Below are 23,988 nucleotides of genomic sequence, written 5' to 3' on the forward strand. Positions count from 1 at the left end.
AGACACAGATTAGATCAGTTGGACAACAAAGCATCATCGAACATTAATGTCAAAGCACTGTGATATTCGAAAGTGAGCTCAACTAGCACTGAAAGACCATTCCTGACATACTCTTAATATTCGAAAACGTCGCTAATCCGTGGCTCCAATGACGGCACTCAGTACGTCTTCAAATATTCAGATATATTTTATCAATCTAGTGGCACTATATAGTGGTCTGACAGTAAGCTCCGCGGCGGAGAACATAGGTCTGAATCACAAGCAAGTGTCGCTATAATACTAGCTATCCAATTAGGTGTGTAGTCACTGGAGAAATGTAAGCTCTTACCTCTAGATGATCCCACAGATGTCGAGTAGGTAGCGAGCAAGAAAAAGCACATGGAAGACGCGGAGAAGAATAAGGAGAGCACCTATTTGCGGGTATATAGATGACGTCGACTAAGTTGTGGCAGATATTCATACTGCATGATGCACGACGCTAACAAATGATGGAGCAGGCGGGACAAGATGGAGCGGGATAGTGTTCCAGGAACAAAGTTAGTATAGTCGGCCTCCAGAAGGCATGCTGGAAGTTTGCACCCTCAAGCATGGCACGCGAGAACCACGTGAGATGCATGCGGGTGGAAGATTCTACGTTGTGGACACTGCGTACCTTTCATTCATGCGATAAGGCATAAGGGCAATGACGCAGGCCCCTGTAACCCACTTCAACACTTGAATGAAATTAAAGCTTCTGACGCGTACCGTGTTTGAGGACCCCAATTCCATGGAAACTACACTAGATGACTCGAACTTGTACCAGTGCTCCAGCTTTCTAGGTGGTTGTTGAAGTAAATCGATCGGTGGTCGGGTGAGAGCACTTGAGGAGGAATATGTAAGTTGTAGCTAGCCCTTGTAGTTCAAGTTGTCACGCCGGTGGCGCCCACATGTTGGGCATGTGCAAAGTGTCTGTTCTTCCTCCGCTCTGCACCCGAAGCAGTCAGCTACAAACAACGCTGCACTGGGACTACTCCGAACCAAATTTCACTAGTCCTCCCGGAGATGGCAGCATATTACGCTACTCCCTCCAGTTCCATGGTTGCCCACGCCTCTGCCTTACAACCCTATGGGCAGTCCTCTGAGCTGAGCGGTCCAAATCCAAACGTTAGCGTCTATGATCTACCTACGGACTCCGAAAATGAAGCAGAGGTGGATGAACTGGAGTCCGACACAGATCCCGAAGATGAACTCGCCGCAAGCGCCTCCGCTCACCAGAAGAAGAGCGGACGACGGCTTGGGGAACGTGTTCCCGGGACAACTCTGCTCCCTCCTTCCAAAGTAGAGAACATAGTTCAGCCGGACAGTGCGTTAAACAAAATATCTTAATCAGAACTCGCGTTAAGCAACTTTTCAGCCAGCATTACGATGTCGAAGGAAGCGCTGTTCGTTTTGTCGGTTGCAACGGTGAGGGAACTCGTTTGGCGGTTTTGCAGTACATCTGAACGTTGCATTTTCACTTGCAGGAGGAATTTTTAAAACGAATGGCGCAAGCTGGCCACCGACAGGCGGCTGCAAAGCGTCGAGGGACCGTAAATTACTCAGATTTAGGTGAGTGAAAGTGTATTTTTTAACTTTTGACTACAACTCCCGTCAGCGTGCTCCACCCAACAATATCAAGAGTTCATGTTCTTGCAAGGTTTGTACGCCATTTATCTGTCTCGTGCCGTCTAACATATTATTCCAGACACTATACCTGAACCAATATCCTTAGCAGAGGCGCTTGACAGACGGGCAATGAAAGAGAAGGAAGACTTGGAAGCCAATCCAGCGATGTCCACCGCCCACCGACAGTCACCTCCTTTCATTGCAGTATCAGCACCCCAGTTGAATGGGAAATCAAAAGCCAAGCCAAGGCCGTCAGTCGCTAATGGCAAAGAAACGTCGAATGCAAGTGCAAATGGAAATTCTAGGAGAGAGCATAGACGGACCGAGGACGGGATGGATGGTATTGTATCAAGAAGCCGGAGCACGAGAGTCGTGGACGAGGATCGTTATGCCGGGCCAGAAGAGCACGCGTCAAGTGACGTAGGCAATGAAACAGGTGTATATCAGGCGGGTTCATCTCCGAGGCATCCAACCTCAGGCCTCCGGGACACAGCACGGTCACCCCACGAGTTTGCACCCAACTGGCCTGGCCAATACACTGGCCCCGCGAGCGGCTTTCTGCAAGATTCACGTGGAGGGTTTGGTCGAGGAATTGCTAATCAGAATCCCGGGCGTACTATCTACTCACAGCAATCACGTCCAGAAAATGGATCCTATCAGTAGCATGTGCTGAAATGGCATGCATTATTCCTATTGGCTAGTATATTTCTTCGACGCAGTCATAACAAGTAGATCGTCCTACTTAGATTTACCCGTGTTATTACTGTAACCTTATCTTATCTTCAACGGACCTTTTGGCACAGCCATTCACATTCGACCCTATCTTAACTCGAACCTTCATTGAACAACTTGAAAACTTGTGTTCAAAGTACTGTAAGGCTATTAGCTCAATGACACACGCTTCAGCAAGCCTCCCAATCATCGACATTGCGCCTTACCTCGAGGCTGAACGTGATCCGACGAAATGCCAGTCCACATCAGAAGCGCTACACAATGCCTGTGTCGAGTACGGGTTCTTCTATCTAGACATTTCGCAGTTCATAGATCCCTCAGAACCTGAGGAGTTGACCCGGCTAGCCCGAGAGTTCTTCGCACTGCCACAGGAGGAGAAGGATAAGATTAGTCTAGAGCACCAGGATAATGCTAGAGGTATGTCTCAGTTTAAGCAGTCTCCGAACTAAAATCTTGAACTTCTTATCAAGGATATCAAAGGCTCAAGCAGAATGTGACTAACGGCAAGGCGGATAACCACGAAGGAATCGATTTTTACAAGCCTGTTGAGAAACCAGACAGATCCAAACCAGTGTGGGGGGAGAATCAATGGCCTGATATCCCTGGATTCAAGTATAAATACGAGCAATGGATTGAGAAGATGAAGAAGCTTGGGCTCATTGTTATGGAGGCGTACGTTCTTGTGGTAAATCCATGGTATTTTCTTACCGACATGTACTCTCATAGGATGTCTGTTGGACTCAAGATGACAACAGAAGAATGGATGGAGTTGCGAGCTCAAGTTGATGATAGTTTCTGGGTAATGCGAACTATCGGTGAGCATCATTTGGCTGAAGTTCATAAACATTGGCCCTGCTTAGCTATATGAAAGGCTATCCTCCACTTCCAACTGACGACGATGGCTTCTCCTGCGGAGCACACAAGTGATCTTTTTTGTTTTCTGATATCTAGATATGCTGATGCAGATACATGAATAGAGACTACGGCTGCCTAACGTAAGCCACGAGTGAAAAGCTCAGAGCGATATCCCTGACGTCGATTCCCCAAGCTTCCTATATGCCGATCCTACTCGAGGTGCTCTGCAAGTGTTCTCGCGACAATCAGGTGCGACAGCATCAGGTTCAGACGGCCTGCCAGCAGAGCACGGTACAGAAGAAGGCATATGGATAAACGCGGATCCTATTCCCAATTGCGTCGTTTGTAATATCGGCGAGAGTATGTTGCTGGTGTTTCAGGCGTCTTCACTAGCTAATGTAAACCACTCAGTGTGGGAGATCTGGACAAATGGGTTGTACAAAAGTACGTTGCACAGAGTGGTCCACAGAGGATCGAGCTACCGGTAGGTGTTGCGCAGCGCTTTGTTGAGCTATCTCTAATCCATTTGCGTAGTGTCTCGTGCGAACCTGCCGTTTTCTGCGATATATTCGTTTACTGATATATTGATAGGATACCGTTTTTCTTCGAGCCCAACTTCACCGCGAATGTTGCCCCACTTCGAGCAGCTCTGTGTCTTTTGCTTTCTCAAGACAAAGACTCGTCTTCAAACGGAGGACAGACTTACAAATCTGTTGTATATGGCGAATTTTTGCTCAGGAAAGTTGGTAACAATTTCGCATTAGATGGTAAAGGGAAGTATGACTAGTGATGATCATTTCCGTAAGTCAAAGCTTGACATAGGATAGGCTGTTTATCTTGCCCTCGAATTTTATCGCATCCCGGTTTGTTTTGCTCGAGTGACCGCTAGATCTGCACCTTCCGCAGAAACCCTGAGGCCTGAGGCTCGGTATGCAGCCAATATACTTAATTAGATTGGCGTGCTTACCCAACAGAGTCATTTCAGGAGGCATATCCATCACTGTAGAACTCGTAATCCATGAAATCATCGTCGTCATCATCATCATCTTCTTCCATATAGTCAGTGAGGTATTCCTCGTCACTTGCATATCCATCCCAGCTCACATCAGCCACCACCTCTCGCAACAACTGCACATCACGGGCGAATATACCCGAAGTTAAAGTAATCGCAAGGTGGTCTAACCCTCGACCTTCGTTGACGCGATCAATGAGCACATCAAGGAGGTCGGAAGGTCGCATCCAGTTGAAGATGGAGGAGTCAAACTCCAATCTGTGAAGGACAAGGTGGGAGAGTGCTGGGGAGAAAATGGGCCCTTGTTGTGAACGCCCGCCTACGGACCGCGATACACTGTGCTTCCGTGAACGCAGGGATTTAAGAAGTTCTTCGAGAACCTCGAATGGACCTCGCAAGTGCATGTATGCAAGATTACGAGCACCGCCACGGGTAAGAACATCAGCCCAGAAGCCATCCCAACAAGCGAAGAAACAGCCGAAGTACATGGCCTCGATACTCCCAAGAGGAACGATCCTCCCCAAATCGCTGAGGATTGTTCTCGTCATGTCAATGGGAAAGTCAAAGTCAAGAATGATAGGGTACTCCGCCGACAAATCCAGACAAGACGTTGTCGTTGCCCACGAAGAAGGGTTCCGGACCGTGCTATAACGCAAAGCGAACGCAACCACTAGTGGAAGACACTTGCATGGAACGAGGGGCTTGTCGAGACTTATCTGGAGGACCTTTGAAGCAACTTTCCAAGGCACGAGAGATGATGGGAAGGCTTAAATCCCATTCTTGGTTCGGATTCTCGACGATGCTCGGCATACCAGTTGAACTTCCGATGTTGTCGATTCAATGCAAGTTAGCACGTTGGCCACTTCCAACATTGTTGCCGTCAAACGCAGGTGCTTCAAGTGGAAGAGTTGAACATTCATGGCATGGGGTGCACGAGGGAGTGACGCCGTATGGGGGGAAAGGGTCGGGAGAGCATCTTCTAATACAAGAGTGTGCAGAGCAGGCATACGACGGAGCGCAGAGATCAACTCGTCTAATGTCGGAAGGCATTCCGGTGATATTTTTTTGATGTCAAGGACAGTGAGTCCTGTGAGGACGGAAGATGCCCATGACAGATCACAGTGCTTGATTCGGAGGTCGCAAAGGTTGGGTGCGGGGAAATAAATCGGGATTGCTATCCGTGGTGTTTGTCTATTCCCTACTTCCAAAGCGAGCGATCGTAGTTTGGGAGCGGAGCAAGATGATAGCTTGTTAATAAATTCCATGATACAACGGCACCCCGCAGTATCACCATGCAAGAACAGAAGAGAGACCACTTCCAAACGCTCCATGTGCATCAACGCCGTTTGGATGCAGTCCATACGATATCGCCGGCCAATTTTCAAGTTCAACGGAGCCATTTTGGATCCTCGTGAGCATTTCATCCGTGGCCTTTGAAGAGTTGAGAAACGGAGTGGCCCACAACTCTGGCGTCCCGAGAGCAATCTCGCGCCAATGACGACAAATGCGTCCAATAATGAGCCATAAAAGAGCATCAGGATTGTCAGGACTATAACGCGACTGCGTCTGCTGAACATGAAAGACGAAAATGGTGCTAAGGAGCTCTGGTGGGATGGAGGATATGGGAGAGTGACTGTTTCGGCGTGTCCGAAGAGCTCGCTTTCTCTCTTCAAGGGCTTCAAGTTCATCGTCAATCTCTGTTTGAGCTTTCGAGTTTAGCGCAGTATTGTCTGAGGTTACTTTTGGACAGGAAAGCGTCATCATGATATTGCAGGCGAAAGTACTAAAGTGGTCATCAGTTTTGAAATGTTAACGAAAATCTTCGAAGTTCCAACTGGCACGTACTACTAAAACAAGACCACGTAGCCTGTGACTGATAATACTGAACCACCAGGTGGTTGGTGAATTGTTTATTCCCCGAGTCTAAGACTCGGAGACGGGTATTGGGTATTCTGAATTGTCTAAAGGTCTGGCTAAACCTGCGACACTCAGTGACAAGTCCAGATGAATGAATAGTATGAATGCTTTATTTAATAACCATGATCTACGCTCACATAAATACGACTGGCCGAGTCACGTGCAATTTGTAGATGTCAATGAACACTTTGACTCGATCATTCCATCTTCTGATTCCTCATCGATTGTCAACGCGATTGATCGCGCGACTCCATCCTTTGGCACGAGCAATGTCTTACGAATCTTCTATATCCAAACTCCCTTCCCCACTGAAAGATCTCGTTGCGACTTCGCAAGCAGATGTCGGAAAGACTGAAGCTGACAAGGCTGAAGTAGCGCAGTGGATTGAGAAAGTTGCTGAAGGAGAGGTCGCTCTTCCAGTAAGTCATATAAAGGAATTGGTATAAATTGCCTGATGAGCCAGTATTGTCGCAGGATCTCGAGACCCAACTTGTCCCTCGCACATATATTGTGAGCAACTATCCTCACCTGCAGCAGATGTTGCTCTATATGGAGCGCTGCACCCAGTCTTTGTTCGTGACCATTACAGTATCTAATTTTGCTAGAACTTATGCCCAAATTTCAGTCGCAGCTACAACCTGCTCAGCTCTACTCTACTCCTGCAGTTCACGCGTTACTTCGACCACATTCAAACGCGACCATCTGTACTTGCTGCGGCAAGTGCACTGTCTCCAGCATTTTCTTCTGTTTCCTTTGACTTCGCGTCTGCCCCTTCCAATTGAGAGGAAAGTGGATGCACCGAAGAAGAAGGAGAAGGCTGCAGCTGTGGCGGAGCAGGTTGAACCGACAGCTGTAGCAGGTATCAAAAGAGGACAAATCACCCTGAAGATAAACCAAAGGAAAAGAAAGAAAAGAAGAAGGACACAGCCGCTGCGGACAACGGAGGCAAGAAAAAAGAGAAGGCTTCTGCTCCTGCTGGTGGCAAGGCTGTTGCTGAAGATGCCGGTGAACCTGTGCCTTCAATGATTGATATGCGGATCGGTCACATTATTGACGGTGAGCTGGTCTCTGCTTTACAATTTAAAACACATCAACAATTTTGACAGTGAAAAAACACCCCGAGGCTGACAGTTTATATATTGAGGTAAGCTATCCCAAAAGTAAAGATCGATTATAATAAATGTTCCATCAGCAAATTGACCTCGGTGAGGAGACTGGTCCACGAACAGTTGTTTCTGGTCTCGTGAACTACATACCTATCGAAGAAATGCGAGATAAGTACCTGGTTTGCATTGTAGGTCAACGTCGCGATGTCATAACGAGATTGTTGACCTTCCACATAGTGCAACTTGAAACCTGCGAACATGCGTGGAGTGAAGAGCTTTGCGATGGTCCTAGCTGTAGGTTCATTTTATTGGATAATAGTGTCATCTATCTGACGTCGGCCAGGCAACATCAAAAGATGGGAAGGACGGTGGCGTCGAGCTTATCCAACCTCCACCAGGCTGCAAAGCCAGGCTGAACGGGTGTACTTTGAGGCCTCCGATTACGAAAGTGCGAAAATGTTCCTAGATCTCGGCTATGTGCACTCAGACTGCTTTATTCAGACGCCCAGCCGTTGGCTCAAATGAACCCTAAGAAAAAGATATTCGAAACAATTCCAACCAGGTGCGGAGACTGCTTTTCTCCAGAATCTCGAATGTTAATAGATTGGGTTTCTCAGGATTCACGACGCTAAATACAAGGGAGGCAGCGTGGATCAACCCGGTAACCAAATCAGTTCACAGGATCCGTACCAAGGACGGTATTTGCGTTGCTCCGAACTTCGTTGGAGCATCGTTATCATAGATAACACAGGTGTAGAGACGCAGCCGAATAACCATATGGCCAGGTCTATTAAATACATATCCTATGTCTAAAAACTATTTCGCTGCGTGTTATGTTTCTCCGAATACGATAATGAATCGCTCTGCACGTCGATGTTCGAGACGGGTCCTGTGAACCAATGTCTCGCGGAGAATATCCACGATCCTCCGGCAAATACAAAGACGGCCATGACGATCACTACTGAATAATCTACACCATGTGATCAGTCAAGGTCTTGTGGCTATAAATGGCACTCACTCATGGTTTGCACACTGGCCGTCTGTGTGTATGGAAAGAGTAGCATGACGACCATGAATACTACCCAGACAATACCTATCCAGCCAATCGGAAAAGACCACCAACCGAGAGTGAATGGGCCAGGCTGTAGTTTGTCTTTCCCCCAGGTAACACGACAGTATATGGGCGTCACATATGAGATATATAAACCTATCACAGACGCTCTTCAAAGCAACGATGAGTATAATGACTTGAAAAAGTTGTTCGACGCACGATGCCAATGAATTAAACGCTGCCGTGGAAAATACCAATGTCCCACAAATGGCAGAGAGCAGCATCGCAAACCATACAGCATTCACTGGAGTCTGCGTCGTACGGTTGATGCGCTTCCACCATCGCGAGCCAGGGAAGAGCATTGTCCCGAGAAAACGCGAAAATGACGCGAGAGGCGTCGACCGCTTGTGAACATCCGCAAAGGTACTGTTAGGGAAATTAGATATCTGAGCGTGATCTTCATCATAAACGCACTTTCCTGCAACACTGCGATAGAGCACCAGAGGGCCAGAGCACCCTTTCTTCCCCAGGACATTCAAAAATACTTGGCCAAGAGGGAGCGCTAGTTTCGACTGCAGGATGTCTGGAACCGAGGTGGTAGCATAAGAGGCAGCGATGTAATAAAGCCAGCCCAGGATCTCAGTTGCGGCAACCCCAACCAAAATCGCAATAGGTGCTGCACGTGCAGCTCCTGCGGTTTCCTCAGCGATATGGGCAGCAGAGTCATCTGGATAGACATGGTTAGGTATGTGCTTCTCGAAATATACGATCGCCATGCTACGCTACTCACAACCTGTCAATGACCACATTGGTGATGTAAAAGCGAGAATGAAAGCCCAGACATCTGAACATGGTCAGGCACCGCAACACATTAGACATAAGACACTTACTATTGCTCCATCCGGTATTGTTCTCGAACTTTGTCCACGCATCCACTGATGAGACTCTCTGATTTCCGGCGCAAGCGAGCAAGGAGACAATTGCCCCAATCGATGTACTCACTGCGTGGTACGTTGTGAGCCCAAACCAACTTGATGCCTACTCCTGCGACTCACGGATGAGTACCATAATCACGACTGTCATTCGGGCGAGAATACGAGTTCCAGCTGAGCAGAAAATCAATTGTGTGAGGTGGATAGCCTGGATTGGATGCTGTATTAGCAAGAGAGCAAAATGATGGACTGGTCACGAGACCATTAATATGCCAAATGTCGCGCCTGACCCCAAGACCACTGCGCCGTCCGTGCCCATTGCTATTGCTGTGGTGATGAGCTCCGTGCTACAAGGCATGCATAAATTTATCATCCATAAAAGCAGAAAGTGTACACGAACCAACTGAAGTTAATGGAGCAAATCAAGGTTACTTGGCCTGTGATGTTACTCCATCCGGTTATCCAAGACGCAAGAGCGGAGTGTTCCTTCGAAGCCATTTTCGCTGAGAAATAGTACAGCCCAGCGCTTGTTCTACCGCAGGAGGTAATTCATTACATGGACATAATTCAACGGTAATCAGAAAGACTTACGGCATAGAAGAATGCGAGCTCTGCCATCGACGCAGCAACACACATGACAAATATGCACGCTATGGGCCATGCCCATACCATGGCAAAATGGCCCCCTAAGATATAGTAAGTAAATTCCCTGCTTTCATACATACCCTCGGGTATCACCGACCTGAAAGTAAAGGATAGGAATATCCGGTAGTGATTCCACAAGATACAGCTAGGATAGCCATCGAGAATGAGATCGTCTCTAACAGCTGGGCCACAAAGTCAGGTCTGCGCAAATAAAATAAAAATCGCGATACCGAGAATTCCCGTTTAAACTCGCTCTTGTAGCCGAGCTTCCGGAGCAGTAATGTTATCTTCTTGGTGAACAGGGGGGATGTCATTCCTGGCTATTGACACTAATGGCCTCAGGTGACAATGCCGTCATCTTTATGTCCTAACCATTTTAATGAGAGGGAGAAGACCTCGAATGCAGGATTGGAGTGCATTCTGCCGAATATATACTAAATTGATACCGCACCTCAAATAGAGAGAACCTAGCACGATGATAATAACCGCTGCATATTGGAGATAAGGGACAAGAATTCCTCGGACAGACCAGGATAAACCTTGCTCTTATCTTCCGTATGACCCAAGCTGTCATCTTCTGACGTGTCACAACGGACCACACGTGCCTGGGACAACATGCAGAGCTTGACAATGGGAATTAAATGGACATGTACCACAAAATAACCCGATAGCGTTGACATAGAAGTTAGTGACAATGTATTATTAAATGAATATTGCCCGTAGCGTTACCAAATAAGGCATATGAGCATGATTATAGACTCCGCGGCGACGTTCGCAAAACCCAAAGACGATTCCAAAAAAACGAAGTTACAATCGGAAGTTATGATACCACGGGCAGCGTTGAGCAAGACTCTACGACACTTCAGCTTATCTGCTCGTGCATGCGTGCACATTTCTCACATTGGAAAAACTCCCATCCCAATTCCACCTAATGTCACCATCACCCAATCTCAAACTTCACTCGAAGTCAAGGGACCTCTTGGCTCAACGTCCGTCCCACTGGAATCATACATGAAGCTCGCGTATCCGCAAGAGAACGTGCTGACAATAGCCGTAGAGGACGCGGAGGTAAAGAAGCAGCGGTCAATGTGGGGTCTAACACGAACGCTCATAAATAACGCGGTCGTCGGAATGACGGAGGGTTTCACTGTTCCCATATACCTTGTGGGTGTTGGATACAGAGCTGCAGTTGGAGGACGATCCGAGAGGAATGACAAATGGTGGCAATGGCCAGAGACTCAATATGAAGCTGGGACATTCTCATAACGTCTACGTGCCAATTCCTGCCCATATCAAAGCAACTGTGCCTTCTCCGACGAAGATCACGCTCTTTTGCACGGACAAGCACTTGCTTGGTCTTTTTGCTGCACGCATACGGAAATGGCGTCCACCCGAACCATACAAAGGCAAGGTGAGCATATCTTCAACTATAAATATAGGAAAAGAGGGGACTGATGCATGGTTAGGGTGTTTTTATTGGCAATGAACAAATTCGTATCAAGTCTGTCAAAAAGAAGTAGTCTGACACCCCACTTTTGGACTTGCGCTCATAGTTATTCTTGCATGCATGCAATAGAGATCATATTCGTCTTTAATGAACGCATTAACACTACGTAGATAGCTATCTTGAAATTAGTTTCGCTGAAACTGCCAAGGCGGTAAATAGTCACGTGATACGAGCTCTTCGTACTTCGCCTGCGGTGGTAGCTCTTCGTCACGTCCACGCAGATTCTTTTTTCGCTCATCTAGTGACCACCTATTTCCTTGAAATGCCAGCAGAACTCTGCCCACCATATGCACCATTTTTCGGCTTTGTAGGTGTTGCTTCAGCTGTAAGTCACCGCAGTCGGAATATTGTGTTCAGTTCATCATAACAATCCTCCGTAGATGATTTTCAGCAGTACGTTACGACTCTGAGCTCTCAAATGTTATCTCATGCACACAAATACAGCGGCTGGTGCTGCGTTCGGAACGGCAAAGGCTGGAATTGGTATTGCAGGCCTGGGGACGTTCAAGCCTGAACTGATCATGAGGGCGAGTGCAGCCCTCTACCAGGCTTCTTTGAATTCACGTTGTAGATTCATATAGTCGCTTGTGCCTGTGGTTATGGCAGGAATTATTGCGGTGTATGGGCTAGTGGTATCGGTTCTCATTGCAGGAAATTGTAAGTATATAACCCTAGCATGACAGTTTTGTGGTTTGACCGGTTCGTAGTGACCCCATCGAACTATCCCCTAGCTGCAGGCTTTATTCATATGGGAGCAGGAATTTCTTGTGGAATGACTGGCATCGCTGCGGGTTATGCTATTGGCTACGTCGGAGATTCGGTGGGCATTTTGAGCTACTATGAATGTATGCGTGAACCTCACTACTGGTTACAGTGCGTCCGGGCATATGTTCACGAGCAACGAGTATTCGTGGCCATGATCCTCATCCTGATCTTTGCGGAGGTCCTGGGGCTTTACGGGTGAGTATTTTATATGTACTTGCCCATACCTGCTGATCCTGTGTGTATTTCAGCCTCATCGTTGCACTCTTGATGAACACGAGGGTCGCTGCTCTCGTGGGTGTTTGCGATTGATCACTCGTACTTCATTACATACATTTTGTTCCCTACATAAATACAGACTCCAGTAAAATCACAGACGAACTATGTCTTGAACGTTCGATGGATGACATTTTTCAGTCTCTGGATCTACTGCGAGATGAAGATTCTGAACGAACTGAAGATGAACTTCGCCGCTTTGGTCGCTTCCTGCTGCGATCTCTGGAAACCGAACGTGAGGCATCTGAACTTGATGCAGAGCTGGCAGATGAGCTAGATCCTGAATCTGAATCTGATTCCGAGTCTGAACTATCCGAGGAGGACCTCGAAGACCTGTTTACAATGAGCAATCAGCCCACGCAGGCATGTCAATAAATGAATTATAAACAACCTTCTAGCTTTCTTTCGAGTTCTGCCGTCTTCCTCCTTGGCTTTTCCTTTGGATTCCTCCAGTGCCAGTCGTTCCTGCTCCTTTGACGCTAAAATCCGGTTTGCTGTTCCACTCCTAAGTGACAGAAAAGGGCATCAGCCAAATTCAAACGGTATAAGTAAGGTCGTCGGTCGACGTACTTTGTTCTAAATTCCTCCGGCACTTCGACTGAAGGTTTTCCCTCTGCCTTCAACTTTGTAAGTAACTTCGGGTTTTCGAGCATTTCCGTCCGCGAGGGACGGGATACGTATGGACGCGTGGACTTGCATTCGAATATGAAATGACCTGCGTGAATTTGTTCGGTCCAAATTGCCTTTGCAACAACATCCAAAGGACACACACCTGTACCAAGGCACTTTTGACAAACGGTTCCAGAGGTCGCCCTTGGGTTATTGTTTGACCGACGGTGAGGCGCGAATTTCGACATTGTGATGAGGGGAATTCAGTATTTAGATAGTTGGATTTCACTTTGGTCTGATTTCTGCGGGGGCTGAAGTAGAGGTACGCGTCGGAGTGATGGGCTATATCTAGGTGAGATCGAGTGTTGAGAGGAAAATGTAAACCTTGTGCAAGCAAATAGTCTTACTATAGCTCACTCGCCGTCTGCTTACGTATTTGCAAGCCAGCTTAGGCCACTTTTATCTGTTTGATCAATGAGCTGACGCTGAGGTACTTGCATATACCGTAGTGCTTAAGTTGCATCAATAACGTAGTGTAAAATTGTTTAATCGTTTATTAATTTATTCGCAAAATCCAATTCATACTGTCTGGCCAGGTTGCGGGTGAATTGATCTAGTATTGCTACGTCACCCACGTGAGAAATTATAATCCACCCGGGTCACATCTGAAGTGATTGGAACGTTTACCAAGCTTCCGACTCATCGTGAGTTTTCATCAACAGCCTGGGACTTCGGTTACTTGGTCGATGGCGACGTGAGGACGACTTGGAATACGACTCGCGGGCTTCTCTCCGGTACTCGGTCTAACATATACCACTTGTCTCTATACCTCGTTTGTGGCATACTCCGGTACAGTGATGTCACTCACGCCAGAACAGAAGGAGACGTTAGAAGTGTTCCGCAAACAAGTGTTCGATGAAAAAATCATTCGAGAAGGGGACACTATTGGGACGGATGACGAAACCCTACTGTAAGCCCTTTTCCCGCTCTCGGGATGTGTAACATCACTGCCATGACTCAACTAACACCGTTCATGGCTAATCATCATGTGCACATCACAGTCGGTTTCTTCGCGCACGCAAGTTCAATTTGAATGAATCAAAAAAGATGTTGCAGAATTGTCAACAATGGCGGAAAACCGTCGGAGGCGACGGGATAGATGCGTTATATGACAAACTAGATCCTTATGATGTACGTCCTTCCTTCAAGTGAATCGTAGTTGACAGAAACTTTCCGTTATCATATAGTACCCTGAGCGGGAAGAAATATTCAAGTCCTGGTCCATGTATTTCCACAAGGCAAGTTCTCCACAAGGACTTTTGCTGAGAATCCTAATGACAGCGATCGTGATGGCCATCTCAGACAGACAAGGTGTGCTCGATGCCGTCCTTGAACTATGGTTATTGGTAGATTCTTGCCTTGCAGAAAGGCCGACCTGTGAACATCCAGTTCTTTGGCGGGCTAAACCTTCCGGAGTTATACAAGCATGTCACACCGGAGAGGCACTGGGAGGCTATTGTTGTAAACGCAGATTCCCTTACCCGCGAAGTGCTTCCAGCTGCATCACGTGCTGCAGGGAAGCGTATTCACCAATCGATTGTAATTGTGGACCTTAAAGGGTTTGGGTTCGTCGTTCAAGTTGGTGCTTTCTGCCCGCCGATAAATTGACGTTCGTCCAGGCTATCACAGTTTTGGCAAGTGAAATCGTTGGCACAAGCCTCATTCCAGATCTCACAGGATTATTTTCCTGACACGTGCGTCCTATATTATATAGCGTTGTTTAAGTCACGCGTTGATTTACTCGTGGTCTTAGAATGGGTCAACTTTTGATAATCAATGCGCCGTCCTCGTTTACCTTTATTTGGGGAATCATCAAGCCCTGGCTGGCAAAAGAGACTGTAGAGAAGGTCGACATTCTCGGTTCGAACTATAGAGAGATTCTACTCGATGTGGTAGATGCGGAAAACCTACCCGAAATACTGGGAGGTACGTGCACTTGCGAGGGTGAAGGAGGATGCGACCTTAGCGGAGCAGGACCATGGATGGATGAGAGGAAGGAAAGGAAAAGGAACGGGAATACTGAGGACTCTGGAGCCGGAGAAAAGACAGAAGAAGTCGCCACAGTGACCGAACACAACAGTCCAGTCATTCCATCCCATAGATGCCAACGTAAACTAGATGATCGGTACAAGTACAAGCATGCATGTGTATCATATACGGTCAATAGGGGAGGGCATGAACAATAAATACGATTTTTGTACATGCGGCATGGATCAAACTTCAACAGTTTCCTTGCTTGCAGTCTTTTGACGGATCTTCAATATCATCTGCATGGATGCGAACAAAATACTTCCGCTAGCCGCGAGGCTCTAGATAGCTTGTCAGCCAGAAACCAAAAAACGTTATTTCACATGATTCGCTTACCCCAGCTAAGACAACAGGCCTCCACCAGATGTAATGCGAGGTCAGGGCAGCTCCGCAAATCGGAGAACCTAAACCGAAGGTAAGTGACGGTCGAGAAAAGCCAGCGGCACACATGCCTAAGAGTGATCCAATGCCTGTGGACACAGGTCAGGATGTGGCACACCGGATTTAAACCCACGGACTTACCAGTCATTGTGAACGATATTCCCATTCGCGCGCTTGAACAACTTGTCAGCGTGAACCAAAGCCATGCGTCAAGTAATTACCCAATATCTGAGATTTCAGGAGTCAGATATGATGTCAACGGGCCAATTAATCCTACGGCTGAGTTGACATTTAGTGAGCGTTGGAAGTGTGTCAAGAGCCTACGTACTAGCTCCAGAAAAAAAACCATAGCTAATACCTATCAGTGCCACACTGACCAACGAGCGCAAGCCGATCATTGAAAATATTATAGCGGATGATATGAATGAGCAGCCGATGATCGTATTCGGGATGCCCACGTAGGCAGTTACAGCACCAGTGGCAAGTCTTCCGATGAAAGAACTAGTATTGGAAATTGTAAGCTGTTAAGCTAGTACTAAGTAACTCATTGTCGGCTGATCGCAGGGACACGCACCGAATAAAACGAAAATTCTTTGCTTACACCGTGCAAACGGGAGTCTAATTGGAGATAAAATGCCACGAAAAAGAATCCGACTTCGAAAGCAGCGATCCTAGGCAGTAGAAACCGTTTGAAGGTTCATGTCATCAAATGTTGACTCACTCACCCTAAACACGCACAAATATAAGCATAATCTCTCGACGAGTTTTGTAAAACACGAGTGTAGCTAACGGCCTTGGGTTGCGGTGGAAGCCTTGTGTGCATCAGGAAATATGCTATGAGAAGCAGACTGCCAATCATGGCCGCACTAGCACGGACACCATTTGCAAAGCCAAGTCTTCCATTGATAAGGTTATTGAGCATAATTGGGTGCAAGATTGAACCCATCGACACCCCTGCAACGACTAATCCCATCACGAAAGCTCTACGTCGCTGGAAGTGATGAGACACCACGGCGATTGAGGGAACATTCGTAAGGCCTATTGCAAACCCGGAACCGATACCTTGAGAAAGGAAAATCTAACATTGTTTTCAATTGAGTTATGCGGTGACAAGAACCAGACTTGCTTGATAATATCCATTCGGTTTCGCTAGTGACAGCATAAAGAGGAAGAGACACTGGAGGAAACAGCCGATTTTCATCACATGATAGCTGGATGTATGATCAAGGATACTTTTATGTGAAATGCCAGCACACATACAATGCACCCCGGTCAAGCAACCTTCCTGACAAGAGACCGACTGAGAATGTCAAAAACGCATTAACACTTCCTATCCAGCTATACCACTGTAAGTCAGAAACACTAGCGGTAACGAGACGGGCCAAGTCTAAAGCTCACTGACGCGATTTCAGATGGTGTAGAATTTGTCAGGTAGGTTTGAGTATAAAAGTCTGTGTATCGTGATGATCAGCTCGTTCTGTAAAGCAATCCACCGGACCTTACCCTGGAAGACGCCGTAGGAGGTGGTATATCTGGAACGTGATTAGCGAAATTGGTCCATAAATGCTGAGTTAATTTTACCCGGCACCACAGAATTGTATCAAAAAGCTTGACAAAGTTTGATGATGAGTGTGCAGCGATAGGAATTTTAAAAAAACTTACGCTCCTAGCGCTGTGCCCCAAGCTGTTACACCACCCTCGGGAAAATCTGACGAATCTAACTGGTCGGCATGACTAGGATTGCCAGTGCTTTCGATGTGCTGCCGCAAAGCGCTTTTGGAAGCCTGCGTTGCAGTTTCATCACTAGGGAGAGGTGTGGACATGGACGATAAAGCTGAAGGTGGGGGACGGGCTATGCACACCCGGTACATGAAGTATTTGAGGCGGCCAGTGAAACCTTGAGGCAGCAACCCTAGCCATGATTAAACCCGTACTCAGCCGTACTACCCGTGCCCGTGCGGTTCCCTAAATTGATCACCATCCTTCCAGCTTCCGAGTGATGGCATCATTGTGACCAGCTCTTCGAAGGGGCACAACGGAAATAGGGAAGATCAAAGAACCCGATCAGGCGCAATCCTAAATAGAAACAAGAACTAAGCTGAGGGTGCAATTCTCCTGGCGCCTACCTAACACGGCCAGTAACCACCCAAAATGACCCTTTTACAAGTTGAAGTTATAAGCGAAAAGCCATCGCATGTCGGACCGCCATCCCCGACTTCCACGTTCAAATTATTGGAGGAGGGCTTAGTAACCTAGTGCAGAGGGCAGAAAGGAATTGGCTTCGCGGCAATTGGCAAATGGCAGAAGTCGGCAAAATCATATTGTCTGCCAGCAATTGCCACTAGCAGAAATATCTCATTCTGCCAACAACACTAGCTTAGTCGAACATAAAAGGCACCTTCTTTGTATGTTTCTCACCCGACTTGTTCCGATTCACTAGATTTTCCGGGAGTCCCGGAGTGTTTGTCTATGACACCTCAACCATGCTGTACCCCTGCTCTATATCGTTTCTGAAACAAGGGGAATAAAACCATCTCGGACTGGGCCTATGAGCGCGTGACAACGGACAAGGTCTCACCTTCGCGATCTTTCGAGTGTTATGATACGGTGTCCTCGACGGTACGGTATGGATTACTGTACGGTCATACGGGAGATGAAAGATTTACAGTAGCTAGTGTGTAGTGAATAAGTATCAATCAATTACTGTGATGGCACACACCGAAGGGAAGTACTAGCCTCATCACAGCCACCGAGGAAGCGAACATCAGATCACAGAATGCAACGAGTGTTCTTTACTGGCGGCACACAAATAGCATAAGTGGAGCAATTTGGGTTTCCGGATTGCAAAGAATGGAGCGCTGCGAAGAGATGGATTCAGAGACAGGTCAAATCAGTAATTCATGCGGGGGAACTCACATATCGTGAATTACACCCCTAACACAATAGGATTCCAGGTTATGACGACAGGTTATGAAATGGTTGTAATCAATCGAACACACTCCTGCAGGTTCTACCGAAATTTCTGCCATCTGACAGCAATAACAATTCTGCCAAACCGATCAGAATCATGCCCATAAGTATATGCAGGATATCAAAGCTGGTCGTCGTCCAATAGTGTTCCCCCATCCTCGGGGATATCATTCGAGACCCCCTTCAGAAGGTTCCATGTCGCCTCGCACAGAAAATGAGTTTCCCCTTCCTCGCCGTTGTTGTTTTAGCAGCATCTAATCAAAAATATGTCTGTCAGTGCATGACAGAGACACAAACTTGCAGAACATCTCAAGATTGTTGTAATGACTTGGTTTGTGCCTATGATGAAGTGAGGTCGCTGTATGTGCAACCAGGATTCAAACGCAGCTTGAATCTGTTTGTCTAACGTTGGCCTCAAAAGCTGGCTATTAGCGCTAGCTCATGGATCTCTCTCGATGTGTGTGATGGAGCCAACAAGACGCTACTTCGTTTCTGATCGTGATTCGTGACAGACGTGTTATTTTCTGCTATGCAATGTCTTAAGATTTAGGTTCCGGGCTTAGTAGGAACAGCGACGATAATAGGAGTTCGTGGCGCGCAGAATATATTCGGCTGATTCCGTTTATCTATTATATCAACTAACTACTCCGCCACTCAGATGCTCTCGTAACTCCGCTAGGAAGTGCACGAACCATGTCGGCTGATTGCTATGTCACAACACTCCCCCTCAATCTGGAGACATGCCCATCATGTTGGAGAGTCTCTGATGTGATGGTTTAGCTAGCGGTTTTGTGAGTACATCTGCTATCATCCTTTCTGTAGGACAGTATGTCTCTTGTATTATTTTCTTGCGAATCTTATTCCTGATGTAATGATTTTTTACATCAAAGTGTTTTGATCTCGCATGATATTGAGGGTCTTGAGCTATTGCTAACGCTGCCATATTGTCTCCATATAGGATTGTTGGTCCTTCTCGGGCCAAATTCAAATCTTCAAACAAGTATCGAAGCCATACTGCTTCCTTCGCCCCATATGCCATTGCTGTATATTCTGCCTCTGTTGAGGATAGTGAGACGGCATTTTGTTTCTTGGAACTCCAGGTAATGGCTCCTTCACTTAGCTTGAATACGTATCCTGATACTGAGACTCTATCGCGGATGTCATTAGCATAGTCTGTGTCTGTCCATCCCTCAAATTTGACTTTGGCGTTTGTGGAATCGGTTCCTTGATACTTAATTCCGAGGTCTTTAGTCCCTGCTAGATATCTTAATACCCGTTTTGCCGCTGACCAATGTGTTAGTCCAGGATTTGCGGTAAAAGAGCTCAATCTCTGAATCGCATATGCGATGTCAGGACGTGTCGCCACTGCAAGATACATTAAAGATCCAACTAATGAGGCGTAACTATTACTACGCTCGCCTTTTGTGTCGGTATCTTCTTTTTCTAATACGACTTTCAAATCCATGGGCATACCTACTGCATTGTAGTTCTGGAGACCGTATTTTTGCAGGATTGAGTCTATGTACCGTGCTTGAGACAACTTAATTGTTTTCTCGTCACGGTTTCTTGTTATCTCAATTCCTACTATTTTCTTAGGTTCTCCTAGATTGGTAACGTCCAATATCTCTTTTAACTGCATCTTTAACTGACTCATAAGATCGGGATTATTAGCAAACAGGAGTAGATCATCTACCCATACTGTTATGATCTGTGTGCCTGTCTCGGTCTGTCTTATATAGACGCATGGATCCGACTCGGTACGTTTAAATCCTATCTTTGTTAGACGACTATTTAATTCAATGTTCCACTCACGTCCAGATTGTTTCAATCCATACAAGGTCTTTCGAAGTCAGCACACTCTTCCTGTACCGTCTTCATACCCTTCCGGTTGGACCATGTACACCTCCTCTGTTAAGGTGCCGTTCAAATACGCTCCTTTTACGTCCATCTGCTCAACTTCCCAATCTAGGGCAGCTGCAACAGACATTGTCGATCGAATCGACTCAAGACGTACTACCGGTGTGAAAGTATCTGTGTAGTCCATACCGGGAATTTGTGAGTATCCTTTCGCTACTAACCTTGCTTTATATTTAATAACTTCGCCTTCTTTATTTGTTTTCTTAACCAGGACCCATTTGTTTCTGACGAGTGTCCTATTCTCGGGTGGTTCTACCAATTCCCAAGTACCCATTTCGTTTAGCTGGGTAAGTTCGGCTCGTATCGCTTCCTCCCATTTTGGCCAATCAATTGACGCCTGTGCTTCTCTTAGGTTCTTTGGCTCATTGGGTTCAATGTGTCCTCCTTCTACCATCGCTATCAAGACTATATCTTCCTCTGTGAGTTCTGGCAATGGCAGTTCACCGTTTTTGACTTCATATGACTTAGCTTTATTATTCTCGTCATCCTCGAAGTCTGGTTCATTCATCTTGCGGTAGTCTTTTCTAACCGTCTGTCTTTTAGTTCTTCTGGGCATCTCTTGTGTCTCAGGCGGTTCTTTCCGCTTATTACTTGCGGATGTATCCTTATCTGAGTTGTTTTCTGGTAAGTGTTCTCGTATATCTGATTGCCGTTCATCTTTGGAGTGTTCTTGTATAGGTGATTGCGCGTCAGCTCCCCCTGATGTCTGCGCGTCTAATTCTCCCATATCATTCTCCCCCTCGCGCTGCACATCACTAGCGCTTTGTGGAGAGTTTTCTGGTGAGCTTATAAATTTATAATTTCTGCTCACTCGTATCTGACATGTTCGGGCGTCATAGTATCTTATTGCCTTCGGTCCATCCACATAACCGACAAAGACTTGTTTCAAGGACCTAGGCTGCATTTTCGACTGATTGGCGTTCTCCTGGAGAACATAAACAGGTACGCCGAATTCTTGTAAGTATGACACGTCAGGTTTTTTACCACTCCATACTTCTTCAGGGGTTATATGATCTGATGCTTGGGTCGGTGCCCGATTTCTCACATATGCGGCGTGTGCAACTGCTTCAGCCCATAAGAACTCTGGTAGGTTTCTATCGGTTATCATCACTCTTGCTAATTCTGTTAGCGTTTGGTTCTGTCTCTCAGATACACCATTCTGTTGTGGTGAATATGGTGCCGTGGTTTGTAAGTCTATTCCCTTCTCTTTGCACCATGTTATCAGCTCATGATTGATATATTCAGTACCATTGTCTACCCTAATCGCTTTGGGTGTTTCATTTCTATGTCGTTCAAGGTAGGCAATATATTCCTTTACCTTTGTTGACACCTCATTTTTGTGCTTTAGAAATTCAACGGTACACCTTCTGGAACAATCGTCCACAAAGGATACATAATAACGAGCTCCTCCTATGGATTGGGTCCTAGCTGGACCCCATACATCACTATGCGTAAGTTCGCATGGTTTCTCTGCTCGTTCATCTACTGATTTTGGGAAAGATTCCCTAGTTTGTTTCGCGCATATGCACGCTTCACATTCAAATGAAGGTTCACTTCCATCGACATTAAAGCCTTCTACTAATTTTTCATTATATAGCTTCTTAAGGCCAGTAATAGCTACATGTCCGTATCGTTTATGCCATGTCAGCCAATCGGCTGCTGGTCTTCGTTGTACGGTATGTGCTCTTGCTATAGGCTTTAATTTTGCTCTCACATTTAATTTATATAGGCCATGATCAATATTTCCTTCTGCGATGTGATGACCTTGTCTAGCGTACAAGGACACTTTCCCACCGCCGAACTTAGCACATCTGCCGTCTTTATCCAACTGGCGTATGGATAACAAATTGTTTGATGTGTTCGGTACATATAGTACATTTTTTAAGTAAAATTTGATCTTCTGATTGCCCATATAGCTTTCAAGTTCAACTGTGCCTCGCCCTTTTACTTCAAGGGGTTCATTCCCTATCCCGACCACCTCACTTTTCATTGGGGCATAATCTGTGAGTGCAGTTCGAACTCTGGTTATATGTGATGTTGTTCCTGAATCTGCGAACCATTCATACCAGATCATTGACTCTTGGTCCCTCTTTGGGGCACAATCAGACTGAACCATAAACGCAATGTTAGGTTCGTCTTCGACTTCCATATCAGTCTCGTCACCCTCGCTGCGCACTTGGTAAGCACGTTTCGGCTTTTGAGGTCTGGATGACATTCCTGAAGTCTTCTTCCCCCAGCACGCCGAAGTCTCATGTCCGAATTTATCGCAGGACGTACACTTTGGCTTGCCTTTCCAATAACATTTCGCAGTGGCATGATTATGCCTACCGCAAATCGAGCATTCCGGTAAGTTCTGTTTGGGTCTTTCCTTCTCAATCTTACGCTTTTTCCCGCGTTCGGTACTCTTAGCATAATATCCTTTCTCCTGCGTACCGTGTGTCTCCCTGCAATTATATTCATCTATAATCAATGAGGTAATCTCCTGGGAGGTTATGCCTTTTGTTCCTTGTGTATCCGCATGTGTACCAAGGTACAAGGATGTGAAGGCATCCCAAGAGTCCGGTAAGGACATCACGAGCAAGGACTTGTATTCCTTGTCCGTAATCATCTCGCCCATAAGATGTAGGTCATTTTGTTGCCGTTTCATCTCATTGATATGTTCGACAATATTGACGCCTTCAGTTGCCCACATAGCGAATAAATTTCGCTTTGTGATGACGACACTTTGTTGTCCTCGAACTTGATGAATACTCATCAGGTTTGTCCACATTTGTTCGGCCGTTGCAGCCTCTGTAACATGCACCATCTGCTCGTCAGTGATGCTGTTCATTATCAAGGTCTGTGCAACTTGGTCGAGTTTGTTCCAGGTTGCTAACTCATCCACCTTGCCTGCATCAGGCTTTTTTCGTCGTGCCGTCGACATGTTCAGCCATGTCGTGAAGCTTGAGAAGGCCCATCATACGGGCTTTCCATCCACTCCAGTTTTTTTCTTTCAGCGGTTCAATTTTATATGACGACAACGCTCCTAAGTTTATTTCTTTAGGTTTCTGAGTAGCCGCAGGAACAGGTACTGTTGTGGAAGCCCCAACAGTTGTAGAAGTCGGAGGATTAGGATTGGGATTCGACATCTTGCTTGTTTGTGTCAATGTATTGCTTTGACGTTAACTTTATAACGTATCACAGGGCTCGTAACCTCTTAAGATTTAGGTTCCGGGCTTAGTAGGAACAGCGACGATAATAGGAGTTCGTGGCGCGCAGAATATATTCGGCTGATTCCGTTTATCTATTATATCAACTAACTACTCCGCCACTCAGATGCTCTCGTAACTCCTGCTAGGAAGTGCACGAACCATGTCGGCTGATTGCTATGTCACAACACAATGAAGATTGTTCATCGTTCACAACGTTGAACGTTCAAACGTTCAAGCTTCAAGTTGAAGCTAAGGTTATAGTTAGCAACCACATGACGTAATACTTGAATTCAAGCTTCCGTGCACTATCATGCTACACCCTGGCCACATTGGCAAATTATTTCCCCCCCCCATTGATAGTTGATTTGAGCCATGAATAAAAATGAATGGCTG

At 46.4% G+C, this 23,988-nt stretch overlaps 10 protein-coding genes across 10 annotated transcripts; 6 read left to right on the plus strand and 4 right to left on the minus strand.

The window, feature by feature from the left end:
* Positions 1 to 962: 962 nt before the first annotated feature.
* On the plus strand, positions 963 to 2,453 carry DFJ58DRAFT_795805 (uncharacterized protein). The gene is made up of 5 exons (XM_041390547.1): positions 963 to 1,342; positions 1,394 to 1,443; positions 1,503 to 1,587; positions 1,634 to 1,675; positions 1,724 to 2,453. The coding sequence occupies exons 1-5, from the start codon at positions 1,042 to 1,044 to the stop codon at positions 2,305 to 2,307; spliced, it is 1,062 nt and encodes a 353-aa protein (XP_041242177.1). The 5' UTR covers positions 963 to 1,041; the 3' UTR covers positions 2,308 to 2,453.
* Positions 2,454 to 2,534: 81 nt separating this feature from the next.
* DFJ58DRAFT_662766 (uncharacterized protein) lies at positions 2,535 to 4,018 on the plus strand (the record flags this gene model as incomplete). The annotated part of the gene is made up of 8 exons (XM_041382322.1): positions 2,535 to 2,793; positions 2,847 to 3,048; positions 3,103 to 3,191; positions 3,248 to 3,299; positions 3,354 to 3,371; positions 3,425 to 3,591; positions 3,643 to 3,715; positions 3,823 to 4,018. 8 exons carry the CDS (start codon positions 2,535 to 2,537, stop codon positions 4,016 to 4,018), a joined length of 1,056 nt encoding a protein of 351 aa, XP_041242178.1.
* A 194-nt stretch (positions 4,019 to 4,212) lies between these two features.
* Positions 4,213 to 6,258, minus strand: DFJ58DRAFT_746755 (uncharacterized protein; the record flags this gene model as incomplete). Its single annotated transcript, XM_041387487.1, has 4 exons — positions 6,089 to 6,258; positions 5,546 to 6,026; positions 5,056 to 5,490; positions 4,213 to 4,959 (listed from the first exon to the last, which is right to left on the minus strand). Exons 2-4 carry the CDS (start codon positions 6,005 to 6,007, stop codon positions 4,213 to 4,215), a joined length of 1,644 nt encoding a protein of 547 aa, XP_041242179.1. The 5' UTR covers positions 6,008 to 6,026; positions 6,089 to 6,258.
* A 171-nt stretch (positions 6,259 to 6,429) lies between these two features.
* On the plus strand, positions 6,430 to 8,008 carry DFJ58DRAFT_914962 (uncharacterized protein; the record flags this gene model as incomplete). Its single annotated transcript, XM_041395416.1, has 10 exons — positions 6,430 to 6,579; positions 6,635 to 6,732; positions 6,826 to 7,019; positions 7,049 to 7,216; positions 7,267 to 7,304; positions 7,353 to 7,454; positions 7,504 to 7,560; positions 7,610 to 7,688; positions 7,768 to 7,828; positions 7,870 to 8,008. 10 exons carry the CDS (start codon positions 6,430 to 6,432, stop codon positions 8,006 to 8,008), a joined length of 1,086 nt encoding a protein of 361 aa, XP_041242180.1.
* Positions 8,009 to 8,075: 67 nt separating this feature from the next.
* DFJ58DRAFT_717015 (uncharacterized protein) lies at positions 8,076 to 10,208 on the minus strand (the record flags this gene model as incomplete). The annotated part of the gene is made up of 13 exons (XM_041384296.1): positions 8,076 to 8,236; positions 8,285 to 8,487; positions 8,537 to 8,649; positions 8,705 to 8,743; positions 8,818 to 9,044; positions 9,108 to 9,161; positions 9,208 to 9,318; positions 9,415 to 9,469; positions 9,512 to 9,596; positions 9,650 to 9,781; positions 9,872 to 9,935; positions 9,992 to 10,076; positions 10,125 to 10,208. The coding sequence occupies 13 exons, from the start codon at positions 10,206 to 10,208 to the stop codon at positions 8,076 to 8,078; spliced, it is 1,413 nt and encodes a 470-aa protein (XP_041242181.1).
* Positions 10,209 to 10,689: 481 nt separating this feature from the next.
* On the plus strand, positions 10,690 to 11,431 carry DFJ58DRAFT_795829 (ribosomal protein L6, alpha-beta domain-containing protein). The gene is given in 3 exon segments (XM_041390548.1): positions 10,690 to 11,058; positions 11,078 to 11,305; positions 11,361 to 11,431. The coding sequence occupies 3 exon segments, from the start codon at positions 10,717 to 10,719 to the stop codon at positions 11,412 to 11,414; spliced, it is 624 nt and encodes a 207-aa protein (XP_041242182.1). The 5' UTR covers positions 10,690 to 10,716; the 3' UTR covers positions 11,415 to 11,431.
* A 183-nt stretch (positions 11,432 to 11,614) lies between these two features.
* DFJ58DRAFT_463406 (ATP synthase subunit C-domain-containing protein) lies at positions 11,615 to 12,777 on the plus strand. Its single transcript, XM_041380506.1, has 7 exons — positions 11,615 to 11,726; positions 11,782 to 11,794; positions 11,846 to 11,928; positions 11,983 to 12,058; positions 12,109 to 12,221; positions 12,276 to 12,361; positions 12,415 to 12,777. The coding sequence occupies exons 1-7, from the start codon at positions 11,664 to 11,666 to the stop codon at positions 12,473 to 12,475; spliced, it is 495 nt and encodes a 164-aa protein (XP_041242183.1). The 5' UTR covers positions 11,615 to 11,663; the 3' UTR covers positions 12,476 to 12,777.
* On the minus strand, positions 12,471 to 13,471 carry DFJ58DRAFT_463415 (zinc knuckle-domain-containing protein). Its single transcript, XM_041380507.1, has 4 exons — positions 13,212 to 13,471; positions 13,010 to 13,154; positions 12,831 to 12,944; positions 12,471 to 12,772 (listed from the first exon to the last, which is right to left on the minus strand). Exons 1-4 carry the CDS (start codon positions 13,294 to 13,296, stop codon positions 12,577 to 12,579), a joined length of 540 nt encoding a protein of 179 aa, XP_041242184.1. The 5' UTR covers positions 13,297 to 13,471; the 3' UTR covers positions 12,471 to 12,576.
* Positions 13,472 to 13,920: 449 nt separating this feature from the next.
* DFJ58DRAFT_627075 (CRAL-TRIO domain-containing protein) lies at positions 13,921 to 15,111 on the plus strand (the record flags this gene model as incomplete). Its single annotated transcript, XM_041381129.1, has 7 exons — positions 13,921 to 14,018; positions 14,110 to 14,239; positions 14,296 to 14,350; positions 14,415 to 14,419; positions 14,474 to 14,673; positions 14,728 to 14,802; positions 14,862 to 15,111. Coding segments are annotated over 7 exons (813 nt in total), but the record flags the coding sequence as incomplete, so codon positions are not given.
* Positions 15,112 to 15,403: 292 nt separating this feature from the next.
* On the minus strand, positions 15,404 to 17,340 carry DFJ58DRAFT_662722 (major facilitator superfamily domain-containing protein; the record flags this gene model as incomplete). Its single annotated transcript, XM_041382318.1, has 12 exons — positions 15,404 to 15,540; positions 15,647 to 15,690; positions 15,739 to 15,796; positions 15,846 to 16,038; positions 16,092 to 16,188; positions 16,243 to 16,595; positions 16,635 to 16,728; positions 16,778 to 16,879; positions 16,920 to 16,968; positions 17,021 to 17,049; positions 17,099 to 17,125; positions 17,180 to 17,340. 12 exons carry the CDS (start codon positions 17,338 to 17,340, stop codon positions 15,404 to 15,406), a joined length of 1,344 nt encoding a protein of 447 aa, XP_041242186.1.
* Between the last annotated feature and the right edge of the window lie 6,648 nt (positions 17,341 to 23,988).

The sequence above is a fragment of the Suillus subalutaceus genome (genome assembly GCF_016647625.1).
Source record: "Suillus subalutaceus strain FC151 chromosome Unknown DFJ58scaffold_78, whole genome shotgun sequence".
NCBI lineage: Eukaryota > Fungi > Basidiomycota > Agaricomycetes > Boletales > Suillaceae > Suillus > Suillus subalutaceus.